The 21347-nt window shown below is 39.4% G+C and overlaps 1 protein-coding gene across 1 annotated transcript; it reads right to left on the bottom strand.

Annotated features, from left to right (window-relative positions):
• Window positions 1–3016: 3016 nt before the first annotated feature.
• On the bottom strand, window positions 3017–19712 carry CEP55 (centrosomal protein 55). The gene is made up of 9 exons (XM_016220848.2): window positions 19557–19712; window positions 18818–19008; window positions 16741–17010; window positions 14741–14809; window positions 10304–10454; window positions 8665–8978; window positions 7166–7237; window positions 5953–6078; window positions 3017–4140 (listed from the first exon to the last, which is right to left on the bottom strand). The coding sequence occupies exons 2-9, from the start codon at window positions 18998–19000 to the stop codon at window positions 3940–3942; spliced, it is 1386 nt and encodes a 461-aa protein (XP_016076334.2). The 5' UTR covers window positions 19001–19008; window positions 19557–19712; the 3' UTR covers window positions 3017–3939.
• Between the last annotated feature and the right edge of the window lie 1635 nt (window positions 19713–21347).

The raw sequence follows: 21347 nt of genomic DNA, 5'->3' as shown, positions 1-21347 counted from the left end.
CAGCATTCAAAACAGTTCGCTTTCTGTGTCTCTGCAGCTACATGACTCTCAACATCATTAATGGGATGTGAAGGAACGCCTTTACTGTATCAGTCTGGTCTGATCCACACCACTGCCCTTCCTCTGCTACACCCTCGCCCTTTATCATCAGAAAGTGACCAGATTACTCAGGCCATGTTTTTCTTAAGTTCAGCTTAATGATTTACGTAAGTCCAGGAACAAACACTATTAAAACTTGGATATTATTTGCTTTCTTAAACCTAGCTCAGTCATTGCCTCCTTCGGAAAGCCTCTCCTCTCTCAACTGTGGGTGACTTCTAATGGGGCACTTACCTCACTGTGCTGTCATTGATCTGCATTGATGTCCACCTTCCCTTGGCTCTGCTGCTCTTCTGTCCACCTCTAGCGCCTTGCATGGCACCTTGCCTGTTGCAGATGAGCTAAATGTGTGCTCAGTCAAGTAGTGAGATCAGCGCTTGGCACAGTCCCCTGGAATGGGTGAGATTCTTTCAGGAGAGTTACTTGTAATACCTGTTAAAACATTGTGGTGGAAGATGTACTGGTCCTGGGGTTATTGTCAGATGCAAGCTCATTCTCTTGGGTGCATGCCATTCCTTTTTTCTCTGGTTTGGTTGCTTCGTTTGGAGATACAACTTTAATTTGATTCTCTGAGTGTTCCTACCTGGCTTCCGGACCACAGGATGCTCCCCAGGCTCAGTCTTCTCTGCTCCTTTCTTTGTCATCTCTCAAGATTCTATGCAAACCCCTAGCTTGGTCTTGACCTTTCACCTTTGTTTGGCCCCTTGTTTGCCACTACTACATTGGGCCTTGAATGTCGTACAAATATTTCCCACTTGATCATCCAAAGCCCAATATCATTAGATTCAAAGCTGAGAGCACATCACAGAAGATAAGGAAAACTAGAGAACCAGGCCAACGAACTACTGGATTTACCTTAGAAAGACAGAGCACTGGGGGATCTTGGAAAGAGTACTTTTGCTGGAATCAGGGCACACAAGCCAAAGTGTAGGGGCTCTCACCACCTCTGCCTTCGGGAGCTGAGCCTCCCTCACTCTCCTGCAAATCAGCTGTGTGACCTTGGATAAGACACTCCCCTCTCTGCAACTGTTTCATCAGGAAGACAAGGTTGAACCAGCTCAGTGGGTCTGAATCTTCAGTAAAACATCAGAATGCCCTGGAGGGTTTGTTAATAATGCATATTCCATGCTCCGCACCCCCAGACATTCTCATTTAGATCTGGGGGAGGCCAAGGAATCAACATTTTCAACACACTCCGAAGGTGAAGCAGACTCCCTGGACCAAAAATACTGGAGTAGATGACCTCCTACTTCCCTTCCAACTCTGACATTCCCTCAGCGGCTGGGTTTGGGGATAAAGGGTAGCGAGGAAATGCTAGCAGCCAGCCAGTTGTTTAGGAAGTGTAGCCAAGAAAGCCAGGTGGCAGGTGGAAGGGATGATCAGAAAGGGTCATAGTCAGTGTCCCTCCGACAGGTGTGTGTGATTGAACCGCATCTGAGAACTCAGTGCTAAGAGAGCAGAAAGGACTAAGCCTGCCTCAGCCTCCTGCCCATCATGGGCTAAACTAGCCACTCCTTCTGCCCTATTCAGATGCTCTAAACAGAGGTTACAAACTGGGAATGTTTGGCCCACGTAGAGGTGATTTTTTCTTACATTTAGAAGTTGGGAGATTTCACATTTAAAACTTCTGGATTTCTCTTAGAATGTTTAAAAGATCAGCCAGCCACCCTGGACTCCTCACATGACATTGGCTGGAGCTGAACAACTGCGCCCCCTTTGGGTGAAGGACGCCTTTTCCCGTCTCCACAGTCCAGCTGGTGTCGGAGGCCTTTGAGTTGGCTCCTATCTCTAAGTTTGCCCTGGAGGAATAGTAGAGAGCTATGTACTGGGCGAGTATGGAACTGCCTGCACTTGAGGCTAACGGACAAGATCCTGTACATGACGTTCTTCACCTGCGTGTAAGAATGTTGAGACCAGAGGGCAACTCGCGGTGTTTATCAGATCGTTGTTGAGGCTGTGGACCTTTAGGTTACGTGTTTCTCTATGAAGGCATGCTAGAGGAATCTCCTTATCGTCTCAGTACCAGGATCATCACAGGGGCATTTCTCTTGAAGACCAGCTGTATTTTTAAGTCATGTGAATGGTGCAAGATTGTTTCTGTGCTAACATCTACAAAGTTCAGCACCAAATTCAGGCCTCACCTGTAAGCACTCCCCAGCCTGCCTTGGGGCCGTCCTTATGAGTGCCTCCATTTTACTTCTAAGTCTTGTTTTCTGATTGCTTTTTCCTACTTCTCTTTTATTTGATCTTAGTATGATTTGTATCTCTGAAGAGTCAGGCCTTCAGTTTATATTAGAATAAGGCAAGGTTTAAATAAGTGAACTCCCCTACCCTACATGTAAATTAATTATAGCACTTCCTACAGTATTTTATACTTACCTGTTTAGATTTTTCTCTCTTCTGCTAGACTGTATTTTATTACCACTGTGTCACTAACATCTAGCCCAGAGTCTTGCATAGTTGGCATTTAATAGATGTTTGGAATTAAAATTAAAGATGTTAGAAAGCTGGCAGACCAGAGATACATGGAACAGGTGGAGGGATTTGAAAAGGCAGAACTCAGACCAGAGGGATAGAAGAGACCAGGTAGTGTGTTCTGCCATTTTTCTAACTCAAAAAACATCCCATGACTCCAGTTACGACATTGCTTCAGTATACTGTGTCTGGAGGATTCATAAGGGCTTCTGGCATGGTGGAAAGATGGGTGTTGAAGTTGACTTGGAGTTTGAAACCCAAAAATGCCTTTCTTTTAAAAATGATTGTGGGGATTTTCCTGGACTTTTCTGAGCTTCATGTAGTTTTTGGTTTCAATGTATCCTTATCTTTTTTATACTGTATGTTAATCTGTAACTCTCTGGCACTCCTCTCAGGGCAGAAGTTTTAGAATAACTATCTATAAACATACATGCTAGACATATTAAAACTTATCAAATAATTTTATTCTTTTCTCCTTTATATTACTAACAGTAGCCCAGTGTTAAGCATTTTAGAAAACCTGAAATAAAAAAAATTTTGGTTTACACACACGTATAAAAATATATATTCAGATAAGCAAGTATCTGCTTATTACATTGCCCAGCTTTATGCGTTCCAAAAATAAGTAAATAAAACACCTGTAAATTAAAATGAGAAGGCTAGATGGTTTTGTTAAAATTCATTTTAACAATTTTAGCTGACCAACGTGTGCTAATGAAATTCAACTTAAAGTTACAGACAGTGAATATGATAGAAAGCATCGTGTGTGGTACTTAGTAGTATTCCTGAAGCAGAATCTGCTCTGTGCTTAGAACATAGTGAGGTTTACAGTTCCAACAGTCAGCAGCAATAAAGACCAAGAAAATTCCCGACTTGACTAATAACCGCTCTGTAATAGCAAGGGAAAAAATGAAAAAGTATCACCATCGTTTAACAATGGACTCAAATGTAGATATATTTACATATACCAAGTGCTTAGATAAAAAGTGCTAAGGCAGTAAGATACTTGGTTAATTACCTTTGATTTTTAAAAACCCACAAAACACAAAATATTTGCTTGCCTTTATATAGATTTAATTCACAAACAACCTGAACTATCTTTTCTCCATCAAGTACTTTAACAGTGCAAAATGTCAGCTGTCTCAGCATATGCTGAGCCTAACGTGAACCATCTCAGGGAAGTATCGCTGCCAAGGAAAAGGCAAAGCAGCCCAAAAATACAGTGATTCACTTCTATGCCAGAGTCTCAAAGGTAGATAGGCAGTTTCTTATGTAAGCGGTGAAATAAGGAATTCAAAATGTTCCTTCACTAATGTAAGATACAGTACTGAATCTCTTGACAAAAAATAAAGAACAATTATATTGCTACTGTGAACAGTATTCAACATGGACAAGTAGATCTCGATGCTCGGTGACTGGATATTGGATATTGCACTTGGGACACTCCACCAGGCTTTCGTTCAGTGCAGCTGTGGGACTTTTCGGTGAGGCAACTTTTACTTTGTTTTCAGTCTCTCTTTGGAAAGTGACTAATGGCTCCGTGAAGGCAAATTCAGGAAGCTGCTTCTGAAAAATAAATGTCAAATGAACACCATTTGTGCATAAATTGTAACTGCTCCACAGATGGTCCAAATGCTTCAGCCCTGCAGACAGATTTTCTTTTTAATCTCTGCTCATCAGTATTATGGTGCTAACATATAAATTACACAAATTACCCAGGTGGTTATAAGTTATCCAAATTACCCAGGAAGTACTGGGTTGGGTGTTTATATGGATAGGTTTTTAAAAATGCTTAGAGCCAAATATAAAGATAGACCTGTGTGCAAGGCTGACAAAATTGGCTAGTCTTATATAAGAGGAGCACTTCAGCAATAAAGAACTACATGGAATTAGGAGCAGCATAGAATTTTAGCAGATCAAACAAGTTATACACAAATATGACTAATTGTATAATACCTTTGAGACTTTCCTTTTTCATGTTTTCTGAAGAACTTAGGATAGTCAGTAAAGCTTAAAAATGAGAATTTTACAGCATCCTATGAAGATGACAGACAGTAGGAACACAAAGGAAGTACAGGAAAATTATGGATTCTTTTGTATACCCTCTGGTTTCCTATACTTTGAAAACAGCCATTAACATAAATGAAGGATAAATTTCAATTTCAAATATTATAAATGGTCAAAATAGTAACATATTAAAGGATAGAGCCAAAAATATATTTTCTTTTATTCATAAAGAAGTTACAAGTGAGTTTTTTAAAAGAACAATTGCTTTTTTCTCTTCTGTCACATTTCTCCATCTGCAAATACTCTGCAGTACTAGAAGACACATAAAACACAGACACCAACAGGTTTGGTCTAAAAGCTTACTAGTAACATGAAAATAGGTAATTTTCTCATAGAATCAATGTTATATAACAGGGTTTTTTTTAAAAAAAAGATTATGTGTTCCCAGACAACAGTATAGTGATTACTAGAGGGAAAAGGGGGTGAGAGAGGTAGAAGAAGGCAAAGGGGGGATAAATGGTGATGGAAGGAGACTTGACTTGGGGTGGTGAACACACAACACGATATACAGATGATGTATTACAGAATTGTACACCTGAAACCTATACAGTTTTATTAACCAATGTCACCCCAATAAAGTCAATGAATTTTAAAAAAAAGATTATATATTCAGGGTAACCCATAAAATGTGCTTAACTCAATATGCTTAAAGCAGTGTATTAACAACAATAATCCATTATCCCTAAAAACGGCATTTCTGTCTTTCTTTTTAAATAGAAAAACAGCCCGGCTGGGTGTGGCTCAGCGGTTGAGAGTCGACCTACGTTCCAGGCGATCGGGGTTCAATTCCCGGTCAGGGCACATGCCCAGGTTGTGGGCTCGATCCCCAGTGGGGGACATGCAGGAGGTAGCCAGTCAATGACAACTTTCTCATCACTGATGTTTCTATCTCTCTCCCTTCCTCTCCCTTCCTCTCTCTGAAATCAATAAAGATTTATTTTAAATAAAAATAAATAAATAAATAAATAAATAAAAAATAAATAGAAAAACATAATTCCCTCCCTTGCCCTTTTCCCTCCCCCAGGCCAGACATTTTTAGTGCCTCTAGAATCACAGTTCAGGGTGGGTGGGGGATGGTCCTAGGCAGCGGTAATGGAACGATTACCAAGAGACACATAATGCCCGTTTTTCTAGTGCTCTGAACTGATCTGCAAAGGGCAGTTGTGGCAGGGACTCTGCCTATTGGTTTGAGAAACTGCTGTTCTTTAAGGGGCATCCTCCTAGTTTGGGAACTGGTTTGATATATAAATGAAAAGATAGCAGAATGAGAAAGAAGAAAATAAGGTTTAAGTTTAACCATTCCAGACTCACCAGGGATTCCAACTGTATTATTTGATTTCTTGCTTTTCGAAGCTCTTTAAGAATTACATGCAATTGATGCTGCATATTTTGACGGTCAAGTTTTTCATTCTCAAAGTCTAAAGTACATGCCTGAATCTGGAGAAATGCCCAGGACAAGATAGTTACAGCTGGTATAAACTGTCTAGTTTCCTCTCTCTCTTTTAAAAAAAAATCACATTTTTATTGTTGACAGTATTACAGTGTCCCCCATTTCCCCCCAACTGTCCAGTTCTCTTGACTGGGTACTTGCATGTTTTAATTAGCACAAGAAGCAAACATTTGTTATACTATCAGAGCAAGAATTCAACTGAGTATAGTGAGCTGTGGAATCTAATCAACAAAGTAATTTAACAAACAAAATAGAAACAGAAGCATAGATACATAAAACAGACTGACAGCTGTTAGAGGTGAGGGGGGTTGGGAGGCTGGGAGAAAAAAGATGAAGGGATTAAGGGAAAAAATATATATATACACACACAGACAACAGTATAGCGATAGCTAGAGGGAAAGTGGGGGGAGGGCAAAGGGGGATAAACGGGGATGGAAAGAGACTTGACTTGAGCGGTGAGCACATGATGCCGTGTGCAGATGAAGTTTTATTGAGTTGTACACTTGAAACCTATATGGTTTTATTAACCAATGTCACCCCAATAAATTCAATAATAAAGAATAATTAAACTTTTGAAAAAAGAGAAGTTTATGGTTAAGGACTTGGTTGATCTAAGGAGCAAAGCCAATGCTTAAGGTAGAAGTATCTCCCACCACTTTTTTTATGTGGAAGGGGGAGAAGGGAAGGAGATGGCTGCTCTCTGGTTTGGAATGTACTGTAATCTCTGGTCTATATTCTGAGAATAAATGGTGGCTCTCTGAGTTCTGCTTGAAGTTATATGTAGCCCTATTAGGGAGATCCCACTAGTCTGGAGTAGGAACTTCAGGAGCTGTTTGGGAAGAAAAACATTTGCCAAGGTGAACATCTACCTGTCAAGAAAATTGCCACCTCCCCTCAGAGAATCTGTTTTAGCCTAAGAACAGTAACAGGAATATATGGGTAGCACAGATAAAGGTTTTAAAAATAATTTTTCACAACTTTCAAATGGTCTTTCACAGGATAGTGTAAACATGAGGGGAAAAAATCCATTTTCTAATGGGTTAAAATGAATTTAGAAGCAACCCCAGTGAGTACCTGTTGTTCCAACAGAGCTACCCTCGTTTGTTCCTCCTGGTGCTTTAACAGAGATGTGTAAAGAAACTGGACCTGTAGGGTGTAAAGAGAGACAGTGTTGTCACATCCAACCTTTTCATCGCTTGACCTAGTCTCACAGCTGTAACCAGAACACCACCTGCCCGGCTGAGTGAGTCACTCCAGCTGGTTGTTTGGTGGCTATCCACGGCAGCAGCTGAGCGGTGCCACCCAGGCTGAGAGCTCCCTGACGCACCAGCTGAAAGCTGATAAACAGCACAGCTCTGCAGTGGCCACACCCACTTTCCTGATACTAATATTTTTGAATAGCTGGCAGTGCCTCACCTCCTTTACCAGAGTTGGAGCAAAATTCTCAATGATGTACATGTAATCTTTCACAGATAACACTGCCTATACCTGACTGGTAGGCAGAAGTAAGCGTGGTAAAGACTAAGGTGGCAGCCAGGCTGGGCGTGGCTCAGCGGCTGAGCGTCGACCTAGGATCCAGGCGATCAGGGTTCGATTCCTGGTCAGGGCACATGCCCGGGTTGCCGGCTGCAGACAATCAATGACTCTCTCATCATTGATGTTTCTATCTCTCTCTCCCTCTCCTTTCCTCTCTCTGAAATCAATAAAGAAAAATTAAAAAAAAAAAAAAAAAGACTAAGGTGGCAAATGTTACATATTCTCTACCTCCCTCAGCTTCCGGAGGATTTTTAAAATTACTATTCTAATAGTAGGAATCTCTAGCAAAGGTCTTTTACATTCTCTCAACTGACTCTCACAAAATCCCTATAAGGCAAAAAGAAATTATTATTATTAATTTGACACATGATTAACCGGCAAGTCAGAGAAGTTAGGTGATTTGCCTAAGACCACACACATCCTGGACTAGAGCAGGTGTAGACTCCAAATACTGTTCTTTCCATTAGTCCATGCTGCCAAGCAAAATTTAACTTAGTGAGTTTCTGTCAAAGTAGTGTTGAATTCCAATAATCCAAACTCAGTAACTTCAACATCCTGGCATAAAGCTGGAGTACGAGAACACGGAAGGCGCCACGTGAATAAACTGGAGCATGGTTTCACAGTGAAGGCCTAGGAATCAGCCTTGATTCCCCTCTTTACATCCTCTGGCTTCTCACACAAACTTACCTCCTCCTCTGTCAGAGCATTTCAAGGGTACGTGGGTTCCTCTGGCTGGAGAGAATTCCCATAGTCACTCACCATGCTGATTTCCTTCTTGTCATCAGGTGTTTGTCCAAATACCATCTCCTCTGTGAGGCCTCCACTGGCCCCAATTTCTCTTTGTCATATTACCCTGTTTTATTTTCTTTAATTTGTTTATGGCCTATTTCCTTTCTAATTATGAACACCCACGAAGGGGACAGCAACTTGTTTTGTTCCTTGGTGGTTCCCTGCGGTTAAAATGGTCCCTGACACTTAGTAAGGACAATGAAAAATCCGAATTATGAATCATGGACAACCTAGTTGGTTAGGCTCACCTGAGATAAGAGCTCTTCAGATCTCTTCTTCTCTTCTTCAAGTTTTCCCTTCGCAACATCATTCTCCTCCTTGAGCCTTTGAATTTTCTCTGTGTTATGCCTAGCATCTTCCAGGTGCTGTACATCTGCCTTTCTTTGTGAACACAACAGTTTATTTAAGTCTTGAACTTCTTTTTGGGTTTCTTCATATTTTCTTTGAAACTCACGAAGTTCAAAATTCAACTGAGTTATGGTTTGTCGTTCAACCTCAAGATCTTTTTTTGCATTTGCCAAGAGGTGATAGTAATGTTTTTGCTTTTCTTCTTGAAGATAACCTATGACAAACACAGCAGGGCATAACTCACTTTATAAAGTATGTAATATTCCTGAAAAGGTAAAGATAAACCCACTTCTACAAACAAGATCACATTATTTCCTCACCTTACAAAATGAAAAGTCAAGAGACGGCTGATATTTAACAGAACAAAAACACAAGTTCAGGTATGTTATTTGAAATTACAACACTAATAACTAGAAGAACTAAAAACAGTAATATAACTATTCTATGGAGAAAGTCACTAATATCTAAAGAAGATAAATAAACAAATAGGGATATAAGCTCATTATTTATAGGTGAGATAATTACCAAAATTAAAAAACAGAAATGTTAACAATAGCTGCCCTGACAGGAGGAAACAGAGAAAGGATGAGATGGGAAAAGTGGAGCAGGATCCTTCTGCTATTAAATTATTTTAGCAAACCACTGTTACTTTGATAACACACACACACACACACACACACACACAGCTGTATTACCAAAGAAAAACTGAGACTTAGCTCATAACTAATATCCTACTTTCATGTGTAGTAACCTTGTAAAGGTATTACAGTAGAAACCTTGTCCCCTTAGGGATAAACAACTTTGAATTATCTCCTGAGACATTCCTTTTATATTTACTTTTTAGCATTAGCTTCATTTTAAATATTCAAATGGGGAACTGCAAGATTACGAGCCTTGCTTGCCTTTCTTTAGCCTTCTCTCTGTATAATTCAAGGCCTCTATCCCATTAGGGCTCTCAGTCACTTAATGAGTGCTTTGCATGGGGTTTGTCTTCTGTCCCTAGCTTGTCACCTGTACAATGAGGGTAATGACTCTTCTACCCCCACCCCTTAGGGTTCTTATGAAACTCAATTGAGAGCAATGTTAGGGAAACTGTAAAGCACTTGGCAAAAAGACATCATCATTCCTAAGAAACTTCATGTCAATTCTATGATGAGATTCCAGTGATTGAAGTATCACTTAGAAAATGTATTCTTTCTCCTGGGATTGATAAAATAATTGGCAACAAGGCCAGCTCTGGGGTAATCAAGCTGGAGAAGGGTTTTGAAGGAGAGGAGGACATGTACAGGGGAGAAAATGTAATGTGCCTTCAGAGCTGCCAGAGATTTTTTTTGTCTTATGCCTTATGCCCTCTTTTATCAGAAAATTGGGAAATAAAACACATTGGCCAAAATGGTATTTCTTTAGAACACCATTTTAATAAGCCTTGCTGTTATTTTACTTTCCAACACATACCTACAAAAATCTAAATTTGAGGAATCTCTCCTTTCGGAAAATGTCAGACAGGCCTATCCCAAAAGAACATATTTATACCAGTACCTTCTGATTCAGTCTTTTTTGTCTGCTGTGCGAGTGAATGAGCAGCTGTTTCCGATTTCTGTTCCAACTCATAGATCTTTGCTAAAAGTCCTTTTACGTAGACCTCTCGCTGCTGATCATACACAAGCCATTGCTGATTTTTCTCTAAAGCCTCAATGTGAAAAGGTATAAAAATCAATAATAAACATTATTATAATACAATAAAAATTTAAAAAGCGAAATATTAAAATGGGCAAGGGAGCCCAAGTGATGTAGTCTTCCAGCACATAAAAATTCTTGTGGCTCTCAGAATAATTCCCGCTTTAGTTCCAAATGTATAGAAAGACCTGCAAAACTGTCACTGGCTAAAGATTTGAGATCTTGCTTCCTGGCGTGTTGACAGTTTGGCTCAAACAAACTCTTACAAAATTCTTTACAGGTTAAAATGTTTCTTATATTGACAAACCCTTTATAATAAAACTGTCATAGCTGTTTCTATAACCTTATAAGCTCTTAATATGCACCCCTTGTATCACAGTTCATCCCAGACATGTTGTAATTTACTGTCATCAGTGGTTGAAGTAGCAGCCTGCATGAATAACATATTCTTCAGGGCTGCCAGAAAGAGATGATATAAACACAAAGTTTTTAACAAAAGTTGCATGGTGTAACATTACTGAAGTAAAACATACATACTGGAATATATTTTCCAAAGTGCTCAGTTCTGTTTGAATCACCCTACATTTGTTGTAGGTGTATTGCAAAAGGAGGGGCTCCCTTCCTCCACAAGCTGGCATCTCACTCAGGAGGGGTGAGATGGGATAAGTTGTAAGAAACATGCTAGAGTTTTAGGTTGTATATCAAGGCATCTTTTTTCAGGTAAGAATTTCTATTCTTTAAAGATACAGGCAGTTGAGCTGCATCTCCAAAAAGATCTGTATGTATGAAAACTAAGTCTAAAGAATTCTTCCAACCTTTGCTAGGCTCCTTTCATGAACATCCTATCAACTCCTGAGGAAAGTGTCTAGGTGTGGGGTTTAAAGGATTTTCAATGTCTGTTTTCTATAGAGTTAGGAAATGTATTAGGAAGACAGAAGCAACTTCTGAAATCAAAGACTTAGCTCAGGGCTCCCCAGTCACTTGACCAGACAGACACTTTTCTCTCTGCCTCTGTCAGGTAGTTATAACATTCATTCTTCTCATATGGCTTAAAAATTCATTTATCAAGCAAAGATATTATATGTTCACTCTGCATTGTATACTCAAATTTAATTGATAAAGAGATGTAGCATTGTATGAGTCAAAAAGCACAGAGATATCCAAATACTTATAAATCTTGTTTGATATTGAAAATACCTAATTTATACCAAATTTTAAACTTGTCCACATTTAAGAAATATTTTAGCCTGGCCAGGTGTGGCTCAGTGGTTGAGTGTTGATCTAGGATCCAGGGGGTCACGGTTCGATTTCCGGTCAGGGCACATGCCCTGGTTGCGGGCTCGATCCCCAGTGGGGGGCGTGCAGGAGGCAGCTGAACAATGACTCTCTCATCATTGATGTTTCTATCTCTCTCTCTCTTCCTCTCCCTTCCTCTCTCTGAAATCAATAAAGGTATATTTTTTAAAAAAAGAAAAAAATATTTTAATATAAATAGTTTAAATCAACATTGGACAGTCATGAAAATTTTCTTCTTTTAACAGAAACTGTCCATATATTACTTAAGTGTGAGAAACAAACTATGGGTTGGTTTAAGACTTTAGAGGCAATATTCTAAAAGGTCACATGATGGTGATGCCCCTTAAATAAAGTAGTAAACATTTCTTCACTCCCTACCTCTTCTCACTGACCCTATACATCTGCTTTCTTCCCTTGATAGCATCAATGAATGGACTTGATAGCACTCAATAAATGTTGATATTATTAGTTTTGCATCTTTAGAGTCGTCATTGCATTAGTTATCTCTTCCAGCTTTGTGTCATCTACACGTTTGTTAGGCACGCATTTAATGTTTCCATCCAAGTTATCAACAAAAATATAGAACAAGTATGGGCAAAAGTGAAGCCCTGTAGAATGCTACTAAAGCTCTTCCTCCTGGCTTGACAGGATCCATTAAATGTTCCTTAGGCAAAAATCTCAACATAGATTAAAATGTTAGCTTATACTGGAGGAATTAAAAAGTGCAGGTCAGCTGACAAAACTGGAAGATGGATAGGGTCTGTGTTGAAGTTGCTATCTGTACTTTAGTCATGTAAGAGAGTATTCTCATTCTTAGGAATACACACTGAAGTATACAAGCTTAAAGGACTATGGATATATGTAACTCATTCTCAAGTGGTTCAGGTAAAAATATTATGTGTGGGGGTGGGTGGGGACTGAAGAGTGAAAAACAGGATAAAATATTAACAATGATAAAATTTTGGTAAAGGGTATATGGGCATTTTATGTACCATTTCCATTCTTGTTATTTTCCTGTAAATTTGAATTTTTTCCAAATAAAAGGTGTAAAAATAATTACTTATTTATCTTCCCTAAAGTATATGTTTGAAAAAGATCTGTTAAAAATCAAGAGCAAGAAATGCCTATGAAAACTGCCTTTTAGCTATTTGGTTTGATTTAGTTTGAAAGTTGCTGACATTAGACAATGTTCACATCATGAATTTCATGTAATTATTTCAAAATGTCGACCAGACCTATACAGTAGCTGAGGAGTGATATAGCTAGGCCTTAAGAAAGGCAAACATAGGTTTTTAGGGCTTCTTTTAGCATAACAAACACTGATCTTAAAAGAGGTAGGCAAACTTCCACAGAAGTTTTGCAGGAGCTTTGAGGAGTAGTGTTGGACTAGAACTGTTGAGCTCTCAAAAGCCGAACAATGTGAGAGTATGTGGGTTATGAGGGCGTGAGATTTCTCTAATTCCTGCTTCCTAAATCCCCCAACTACAATTTTCCTCCTGGTCTATAAGATCTGCAGAGAATCCAAAGTGACAACCAGAACTAAACCGCCTCTTGCTTATCAAAGGTAAGTTAATGGTTCTCAAAGGATGGCCCTCAAACCACCAGCAGGAGCAGCAGGAGCAGCTAGAGCTTGTTGGAAATCCAGAATCTCAGGTTCTACCCCAGACCAAGGAAATGAGAATCTGCATTTCATGATGATCCCCTAGATTCATACATACATTGGAGTCTGAGAGGGATTGCTCAGTCTAGATCACCAGCTGAAGGTCAGCTGGGTTAAATTTTACTGCATTTGTCTAAAAGCCTCTCTAAGATAAACAGAGCAGAGAAGTACAATGTAATCCTTAAATAATGTGGGAAGATAGAACAGAACAAAAAGATTGGGTATAAGCATGTAACATTTTAAAGTTAATTTCTTAAGAAGAATCATTATCTAAAAATAACGTTTGTTCATATTTGAAGCAGACAGCACTGAGAAACCTAAAACCTACATACGAGTTTAAGAAAACAGCACATATTTTCAGGTGCTTTGCTAAAGGAGACACTAGTAAAATGCACACAAGATTCCACTGTCATCCTTTTGACCGTTCTAGATGCTGGGGATAATATATGACACCAGCAAACTTATTTTGTTAGTTAAAAACTATGTTTCTTCTTTATTTTAGTTACCTCTAGGTAAATTAACTTGATAAGGGTGCCACAGTACCCCACTATGTAGACACTAAACAGATTTAAATTCTTCTTTTGAAGATCAAATTGACCACAAGGTACACTTGCTAGATGAAATAAAACAGGAACCTTAAGAGCATACTTAGATCAGGGTAGACATACCAGTAATATTTCTAGAATCAAAATACCTACCTAATGGCCTAATAATTAAATCAAGAATTTCATACTTTGTATATCTAGTCTTAAAACTTGAAAAAAACTACACTGTGAATAGTTCTCTGTCCTAAATTTAATTAATTCCCAATGAAACCTACCAAACCATTTAAGACATAAGTTTAAAATAATATGGCTTCCCCATATATTGAAAATAACCTATCAAATTCTAGAGAAAAGAAGTATTGAGTATACAAAGAATGTATTTTCCTTTTCAAACTATAAAAGCAAATTCTGGTTCCGATGGAAGAATTTCAAACTAAAGAGCACATCTTGCACGGATATACAAAAAGAGAAGAAACTGTAAATTGTATTATAACAACAAAATAGCTGGGCAAATTAGATTTAGGTGGAGAAGGGATGCTGTTGAGGTATTTGGTAGTGATGATGGGTGATTTCTAGGGCTTTCTAGCCTAACAACATCACGATTAGAGGAACTGGCCCTCTTGAATACTTGGAAAGAGACTTAAAGGTAGTAATCTAGGGAGATGGAGAACCATTCAGTTCTCCGCTTTCACAGATTTTTTTCAATTCACAGCATCAAAGCTGTCAAATTCCATGAAATTTAGAATAAATGAATTAGTCCTCTTTAGCCACAGCTTAATAAAAGGAAAAGGAACTTACATCTTTCAGCTGCATTTCAATTTCATGAATATTACTGACTGATGAGTTGAAGCAATTTGTTGTCTCAGTCTGCAAATAAACCAATATTAGTTAACATCATAAATTTAATAATAGAAGCTTCCTCATTATACTTCACAGGGGGATCCCAAAATCCATATCTCATACATGCTAGTGAACCTCAAACCAGGTGAAGGTACTAGAAGAGAATTAAGATCTTCTGGAAGTGTCCTAAGCAGATTAGAAACCTTGAGATTTAATTTGACTTCTGAGATCCTCTGGACCCCAGGATCACTGGAATAGCCCTCAGTGCATATAAGTAGCCCAGTGATTTTCACTAAAAGGAAATAAAACAAAACTGGGCTATTTAAGTGAAATCTGGAAAACAGCAAATTGTCAAACAAAAGATAAAAGTTGTTTTCTAGAATTATGTTTATATTAGAAACAGTATTATTATTAGTTCATATAGATTATATGGAACTCAAAACATAAATTCTCTTTTTCCCCCTCATTTTCTCATAAAGGAAAAAAAGAAGGGAAATAGATAGGTACCCAGAGTAGCCAACAAAACTCATTAAAAGCTCTATTCTAGTCTTCACTTGTGTGAACACTGGCAAGGAAGCTCAAAATACTTTTTTCCTCCAATGGTGCTCTAGACACTCACCCTATATGTAACCCTTTCTCCCTCTCAGTTTGATTCTCTGAGTGGAAACTGTAACAGGGACGGGAGGGGTGGGGAAGGAAGATGAACCGGGATCTCTGAATGACTATGGAGCAAAGCCTCCCCCACTCCAACCTGCACTAGACTGTGACATGAGGAAAAATAAACATTTGTTGTAAAGGCTGCAATTTGGAGGTGGTTTGTGTAGCAATTAGACATACTGACTAACATAGAAATTAATAGTGGACAGCCCACACAATTATAAGAATACATCTTTAAAATGATCATTTCTACTAAAACTTGCATGTCCATGTTCAAAAGTGGAGAAACTAATTCTTGAGCCCTAAGGAAAGAATTAGTTTGGATTTGACAGTAATGCTTCATGAGTTTCAGCTCTGTGGAAATTCTTTAGAAAAACTTAACCTCTTTGAACTCATCTGTTAGAAATACTCAATTGCCCATCTATGATAGTACACATAAATGAATAGGTCTGATCACTGTAACTACGGTAAAGGGGAGACAAGTACAGAGAGACCTTAACAATATGGAGATGTTATATCTGAAAGCTACAGATTTTCTTCTATAGGTGGTATAAATAGTTATAGTGTTAGTTTATTCAAATGTTCAAATTTCCAAAAGAATCAAAGGCCTGATAAAAAAAAAAAAAAAAACCATTTATTGAGCACTTACTATATGCCAGGCACTATGCAATTTACATATATTATCGCATTTAATCTCCAATATTCTTATCCTGATCTTACCAATGTGAAAATCAAGGTTTAGGAGAGAGATTTGATTCTAGCACTGTCTCTAAGACTAGAGTGGTTAAGGAATTTGTTCATAGTCCCAGCTAGCCAGTGGCATAACCAAGATCTGAACTCAGATCTGCCTACCTACAAATCCTTGCTCTTTCTGCTACCCTAGTGACTCTAAACAAAAGAAGGGAAGAAAAAGCAAGTGTGGTTAAGAAAAGCATACTTGATGTTGTACCTTTATATCTCAAATATGGAAAATACAAACAAAAAACGAAACCTACTGTCATGATACATACTACAGGATAAAATTGCTCAACAAAATGTTCTTGGTCATCTTACAGTGGATTTTGTATTCTGAATATTCCCTTGGGCAAAACAATGGTGTGGGGCATGCAGGGAGCCATAACAAACTATAACAATTTTTGCTTATAGAAAGGGTTCCAGGCTACAAGAAAAAGAGTAACGTATTAGTATTACTATACTTTTCATGATTTGACAAGCATGTTTTAACAAATTTATTCTTCATAAGAATTACCAATTGTGTCAGAAAGAAAAAAAAATTCTGTGTTTAAAGAAATTATTAGTACCTGTGATACACAAAATGGTTTGGTTTCAAGTTCAGCAAGTGTTGAAGGTGTAGAAGACAGCTGTCTTTTCAATACATCTATCTCTTCAGACAAGGATTTCAACAGCTGTTCCTTCCTTTCACCCTCCTTTGCTTTCTCTTCTAGCTGTTCAAACAACGCAGTAGTACTGTATTTGGCTCTCAGCTGTTCTCTGAGTCGCTGTATTTCTCTATCTTTCTCTATGAGATGATAAGCATTCTTCTTCCTCTCAGCTTCAAGGACTTGAATTTTCTACATATAAACTAAGAAGAATCTTAGAGCAAAGCCAGGGCAAATATGAAAGTAAATGATGTACAACAAACATTTACGAAGTATTTATTATATATCAAGTCAGCATTATACTAGATAACAGGGCCAAAAAGAAGATGAAGTCAAGGTCTTATGCTCAGAGAGCTCAGTGAGGTAAACCAGTACATGAATGTAATATGGTAAGTGCTGTAGTTAAGATATTTATAAAATGGGTGAGACACAGATACAGAAAGGAGAGTGGTGTTGAGAGTGGTGACAGAAAGCTAAAGAGAAGCTGGTTCTCATGTGAGTATCTGATAATCATCCCTCCATCACACGAATCCTAACAATTTAAGGCTAAAAGTTAGTCATTGATGAACCTGAACTGGAAGCAACAGAACTTAAAAATTACAGAACATTTACACCTGTATAAAAATGCATTCATTAACTTGCTTTTTGTTAATAAATTATTTGATATCCAATCTAAAAGGTGATCTTCAAAAGGAGTGTTTAACATTTTCAAGGACTTGAAAGATAAAGAAGGCATGCATGTTATATTGCTGCTGGTATAAGGGAGAAAGCACCAAGAGAGATGATAGAAAAAGTTAACAGAATGACTTTACATGGTAACAAGGTAAAAACAGCACAAAACTAAAATCTTGCATTTGGTGGGGGGGTAGCATTGTTCAAATATAATATGAAGAAAATTGAGTTGGATGGTTGTGTGAAGATGATGAGGGATTTTAGTTAGCTACAAGCTTAAGATAAAGCAATAGTATGCTACAGTTACCAAAAAAGCCAATACAATTTTAGGTTTTCATGTAGTACAGCATCCAGATCAGTAGCAATAACAGTACCATTGCAACCTCTGTTTGCCACTGTGTACAGTGCTGGGTACATAATTCAGACGGAAAATGAACATGCCACCAAGTGTTCAGGAAAGTGACCAGGATAAGAAGCCAGAAAAGCTGAAGAATATGGGGCTGCTCTACAGAAAAATAAGAGAAAACAAGGTTTTCTTAAGTATCTGAAAAGTTGTCAACTGGATTAAAAACAGACTTGTTCTGTGTAGCTTTAAAAAAGGGAACAATCAGAACAAATGGGTAGAAGTTACAGGACGTTTAGTTTCAACTGTTTATAAAGGAACACAGATTTGACAACCAGTGCTTGTCAAAAGAGGAATGACAAAGAGATCTCTCAGGGATGCTATCAGATTTCTTCAGCAGATTGCAAAATAACCTTTATCTCTAAGAATTTGTGATAGATCATTTTTCAGCGCTTGAATAAGTATTTACCTCAATATGTGTTGTTAAAAATAATAAATCATTTGGTTTTACAATGTGCCTATAAAATAGAATTTAAAGAAATCCATCGATACTATTTAATACAGCTCATTTATTTTCTAACTTTAACAATAAAAGTAATATTACAAAATAAGTTAAAATCAAATTAGTGATAAAATTTTTAAATCTTTCCAGTTCTAATAAATTGCCACTGCTTTACCCAACAAACTGAAAATTAGGGAACCTGAAATACATTCTAAAAGAATGCAAAATGCTAATATTTGTAATGATTTTATCTCAAAAGAACCTGAAAAAAAGATTACTTGGAAAGCAGCCAATATACACAATAAAATAGATTTCTAAATATTCATATTAAAATCTGAACTCCATTTAACACTTTGAAGTTAGATACAAGTTTTTACATTTAGTAAACTAACAGAAAAGCTAGATTATATCATTACTGGAAAAATACTTTCTCTTCTACCATAAAGCTTACTACAATTGAAAGGGTTTTTAAGGCCCTTTACCTCCAAAAGTCTGTGTCTCTCTTTATCAGTCAGCTTTCCTCTTCCGCTTGTGACTTCATCCGTTGATGTCTGTAAGGCTGCAGTCTGTCCCCTAAAATTTTCTAATGCGGTTTCTGATTTGGAGTTACTAGACTTTGATCTCCATTTACTTTTAATTAAATCTTTGGGACTTCTGCAAGACATCTCTGAAACTGTAAAAATAAAAACACAATTATATTTTATAAATCTGAGTTAAAAGGTCAAGTCTCAGGTTTGAAAAGGCCTAATAACCTACTTGCTAAATAGAAGAACCTTTCTATTGAAAAGAAGTGATATGGCCAAACCACTAGGGTATGGGAGAGAAACCGGGGACTGAACCTTGAATTATTTTTGTCACCCACAGTGCCTAAGAGCAGGAGCTCAAAAAATACTTATGAATTGGCTGAAGTGATCTAAGACATGCTGGACAGGTGACCAGAGAAACCTTGCAATGCAGCAAACTGCACAAGGCCTCGTTACGGGCTACACCATCTACAGGTGGAGGCAAATCTTTCAAAACCCTCACGTACGGCATCCCACCGGGAGGCAGACAGGCAAAGTAAAACTGCAAAAAGAGGCACTTTTTTTCTCTCTCTAAAATGAAGATATTTGTAGAAGAAAGATATCAAAGTGCTTGCTAACCAGCAGAATGTTAAACTAAGGAAAGACCTTGGCCAAGTCACTTGGCCTCTCCGCATCTGTAAGGGATGATAATACCCACCGCGAAGCTGAAAGGAGGGATCGAAACCACCACGGCCCTGAGGCGCCCAGCCCGGCGACGGGCGCGAAGCAGACGACGAAAAAGGGGGCTTAAATCGGGCGGACGTGCTCTCCTCACCGGCCCCGCTGGCCTCGCGGTCCGGTCCGGCCCTGCTCTGCCCCGGGGCTGGGAGCCCTGGCCACCCCTCTCCAGCCTCCGCGGTCGCCTCCCAGCAGGCTGTCAGCTCGAGACGCGAAAAACGCAGCTCGCGTCCGCCGGGTCACACCTCCCGGGCCAACGCCGCTTCCGGGAGTTTGAATCCCGCGGCGGCGGGGCGGGGCACGTCACTGCCGGCGGGGACGCGGCTGCCAGGAAGGAGGGGCGGAACGCGCCGTGGAGTCGCGGCTCCCCGATTGGCTGCAGCCCCAGGGGGCGGGGCCTGGAACCTGAGTGCGGAAGGAGGGTAGGACGGAGGCGAGGCGAGGCGGGGCGAGGCGAGGCGAGGCGGGGCGGGGCGAGGCGAGGCGAGGCGGGGCGGGGCGGGGCTGGGCGAGGGCGGGATCGCCTCCTCCCCGGTCTGCCCCGGGTATTCTGGGGCTTTCTCTGGGTTTTTGTGAGAGCTCAGACCTCAGACTCGGTGTTTCTCTGTTCGGAGCTGTCTTGTGTTTATCCGCTTTGGGGATGAAGCAAATTCCTGTGCTCAGTGAGAGAAGCCCGGTGACTGAGCTGGAACTAAGGCATCCTGTGTTCTTGAGCATAATTAGCCCTTCTCACTGCCAGTCTCGCCCTGTCCGTGGGTTACGCATCGATGCCTATAAACTCTGGTTGCTCTCTTCCCTCCTCCCCCAGCCCAGCCGCCTGGATATTCCCGCTCACTGACGAGTCCCGCACAGGAGAGTGCTTAGGGACCTCGCCAATCAGTGGTCCCTCCCGACTTGCTTCTCAGTTCAGGGCGCCTTCTACTTGGAGAGGGTGGCTTCCTGGGCACTGACTACTCTGCCTGCTTTAGCTCCTTTTAAGAATTAATTTTAGCCCTGGCCAATTTGACTCAGTGGTGAGAATTTCCGCCCGGGACTGAAGGGTCCTGGGTTCGATTAGGGCAAAGGGCACATACCTTGGTTGCAGGCTCCACCCTGGCCCTGGTCAGGGCGCGTGGGAGGCAACCAATCTATGTGTCCCTTTCACGTCAATGTTTCTCTCTCCCCCTCTCCCTATACTTTTCTCCTCCACTCTCTTTGAAAAGCAATGGAAAAAAATATCCTCGAGTGAGGATTTAATAAATAAATAAATAAAATAAAATAAATAAAATTTAATTTTAAGTCTGTGGGGTTATTAAAATTGTCAACGTAAGAACATCCAAACCTGTAGAGAATTTTTTATAAGAGTTTATTTGAGTCACAGAGGACACACTTGGAAGCAAGATCTCAACAGACTGAGAAAGTTTTTCCCAGAATGACAGTTTGCAGTTTGTTTTATACATCTGGGATTAAGGAAGATTAGAAGGCAAGGCAGGAAATCTCTGATTGGATTACAAGATAGTTAAGGTTATGTGCACTCTTGACCGTGGTTCAGCTTCCGAGGGCCTGAAAAAGAGGCATTTCAAAGGTGCTTTAATCTAGGTACACAAAAACAATGGACAGTGTTTGCTTAAGGCAAAATAACCTTCTACTAGGGAAGTAATAGGCCTGAGACATAACTGCACACCATGACCTGCCCAGTTAGGAATTTATGATCAGATCACCTTGTGAGGTTACTTTTGGTTAGATTTATTAAAGAGCCCCTTTTTCATCCACAAAATGTTTTATTTGTATT

The sequence above is a fragment of the Miniopterus natalensis genome, chromosome 14, assembly GCF_054644295.1.
Source record: "Miniopterus natalensis isolate mMinNat1 chromosome 14, mMinNat1.hap1, whole genome shotgun sequence".
Taxonomy (NCBI): Eukaryota; Metazoa; Chordata; class Mammalia; order Chiroptera; family Miniopteridae; genus Miniopterus; species Miniopterus natalensis.
This window is presented reverse-complemented; position numbering and strand designations above follow the sequence as displayed.

Coding starts and splice junctions, on each gene's coding strand:
- CEP55 (XM_016220848.2), bottom strand. CDS start 19,000: ATGTCTTGCAGAAGTCCCAAAGATTTAATTAAAAGTAAATGGAGATCA. Junction 10,455..14,740: donor TTGAAATGCAGCTGAAAGAT/GTAAGTTCCTTT, acceptor TTTCACATTGAG/GCTTTAGAGAAAAATCAGCA. Junction 6,079..7,165: donor TAGCTCTGTTGGAACAACAG/GTACTCACTGGG, acceptor GCATTTCTCCAG/ATTCAGGCATGTACTTTAGA.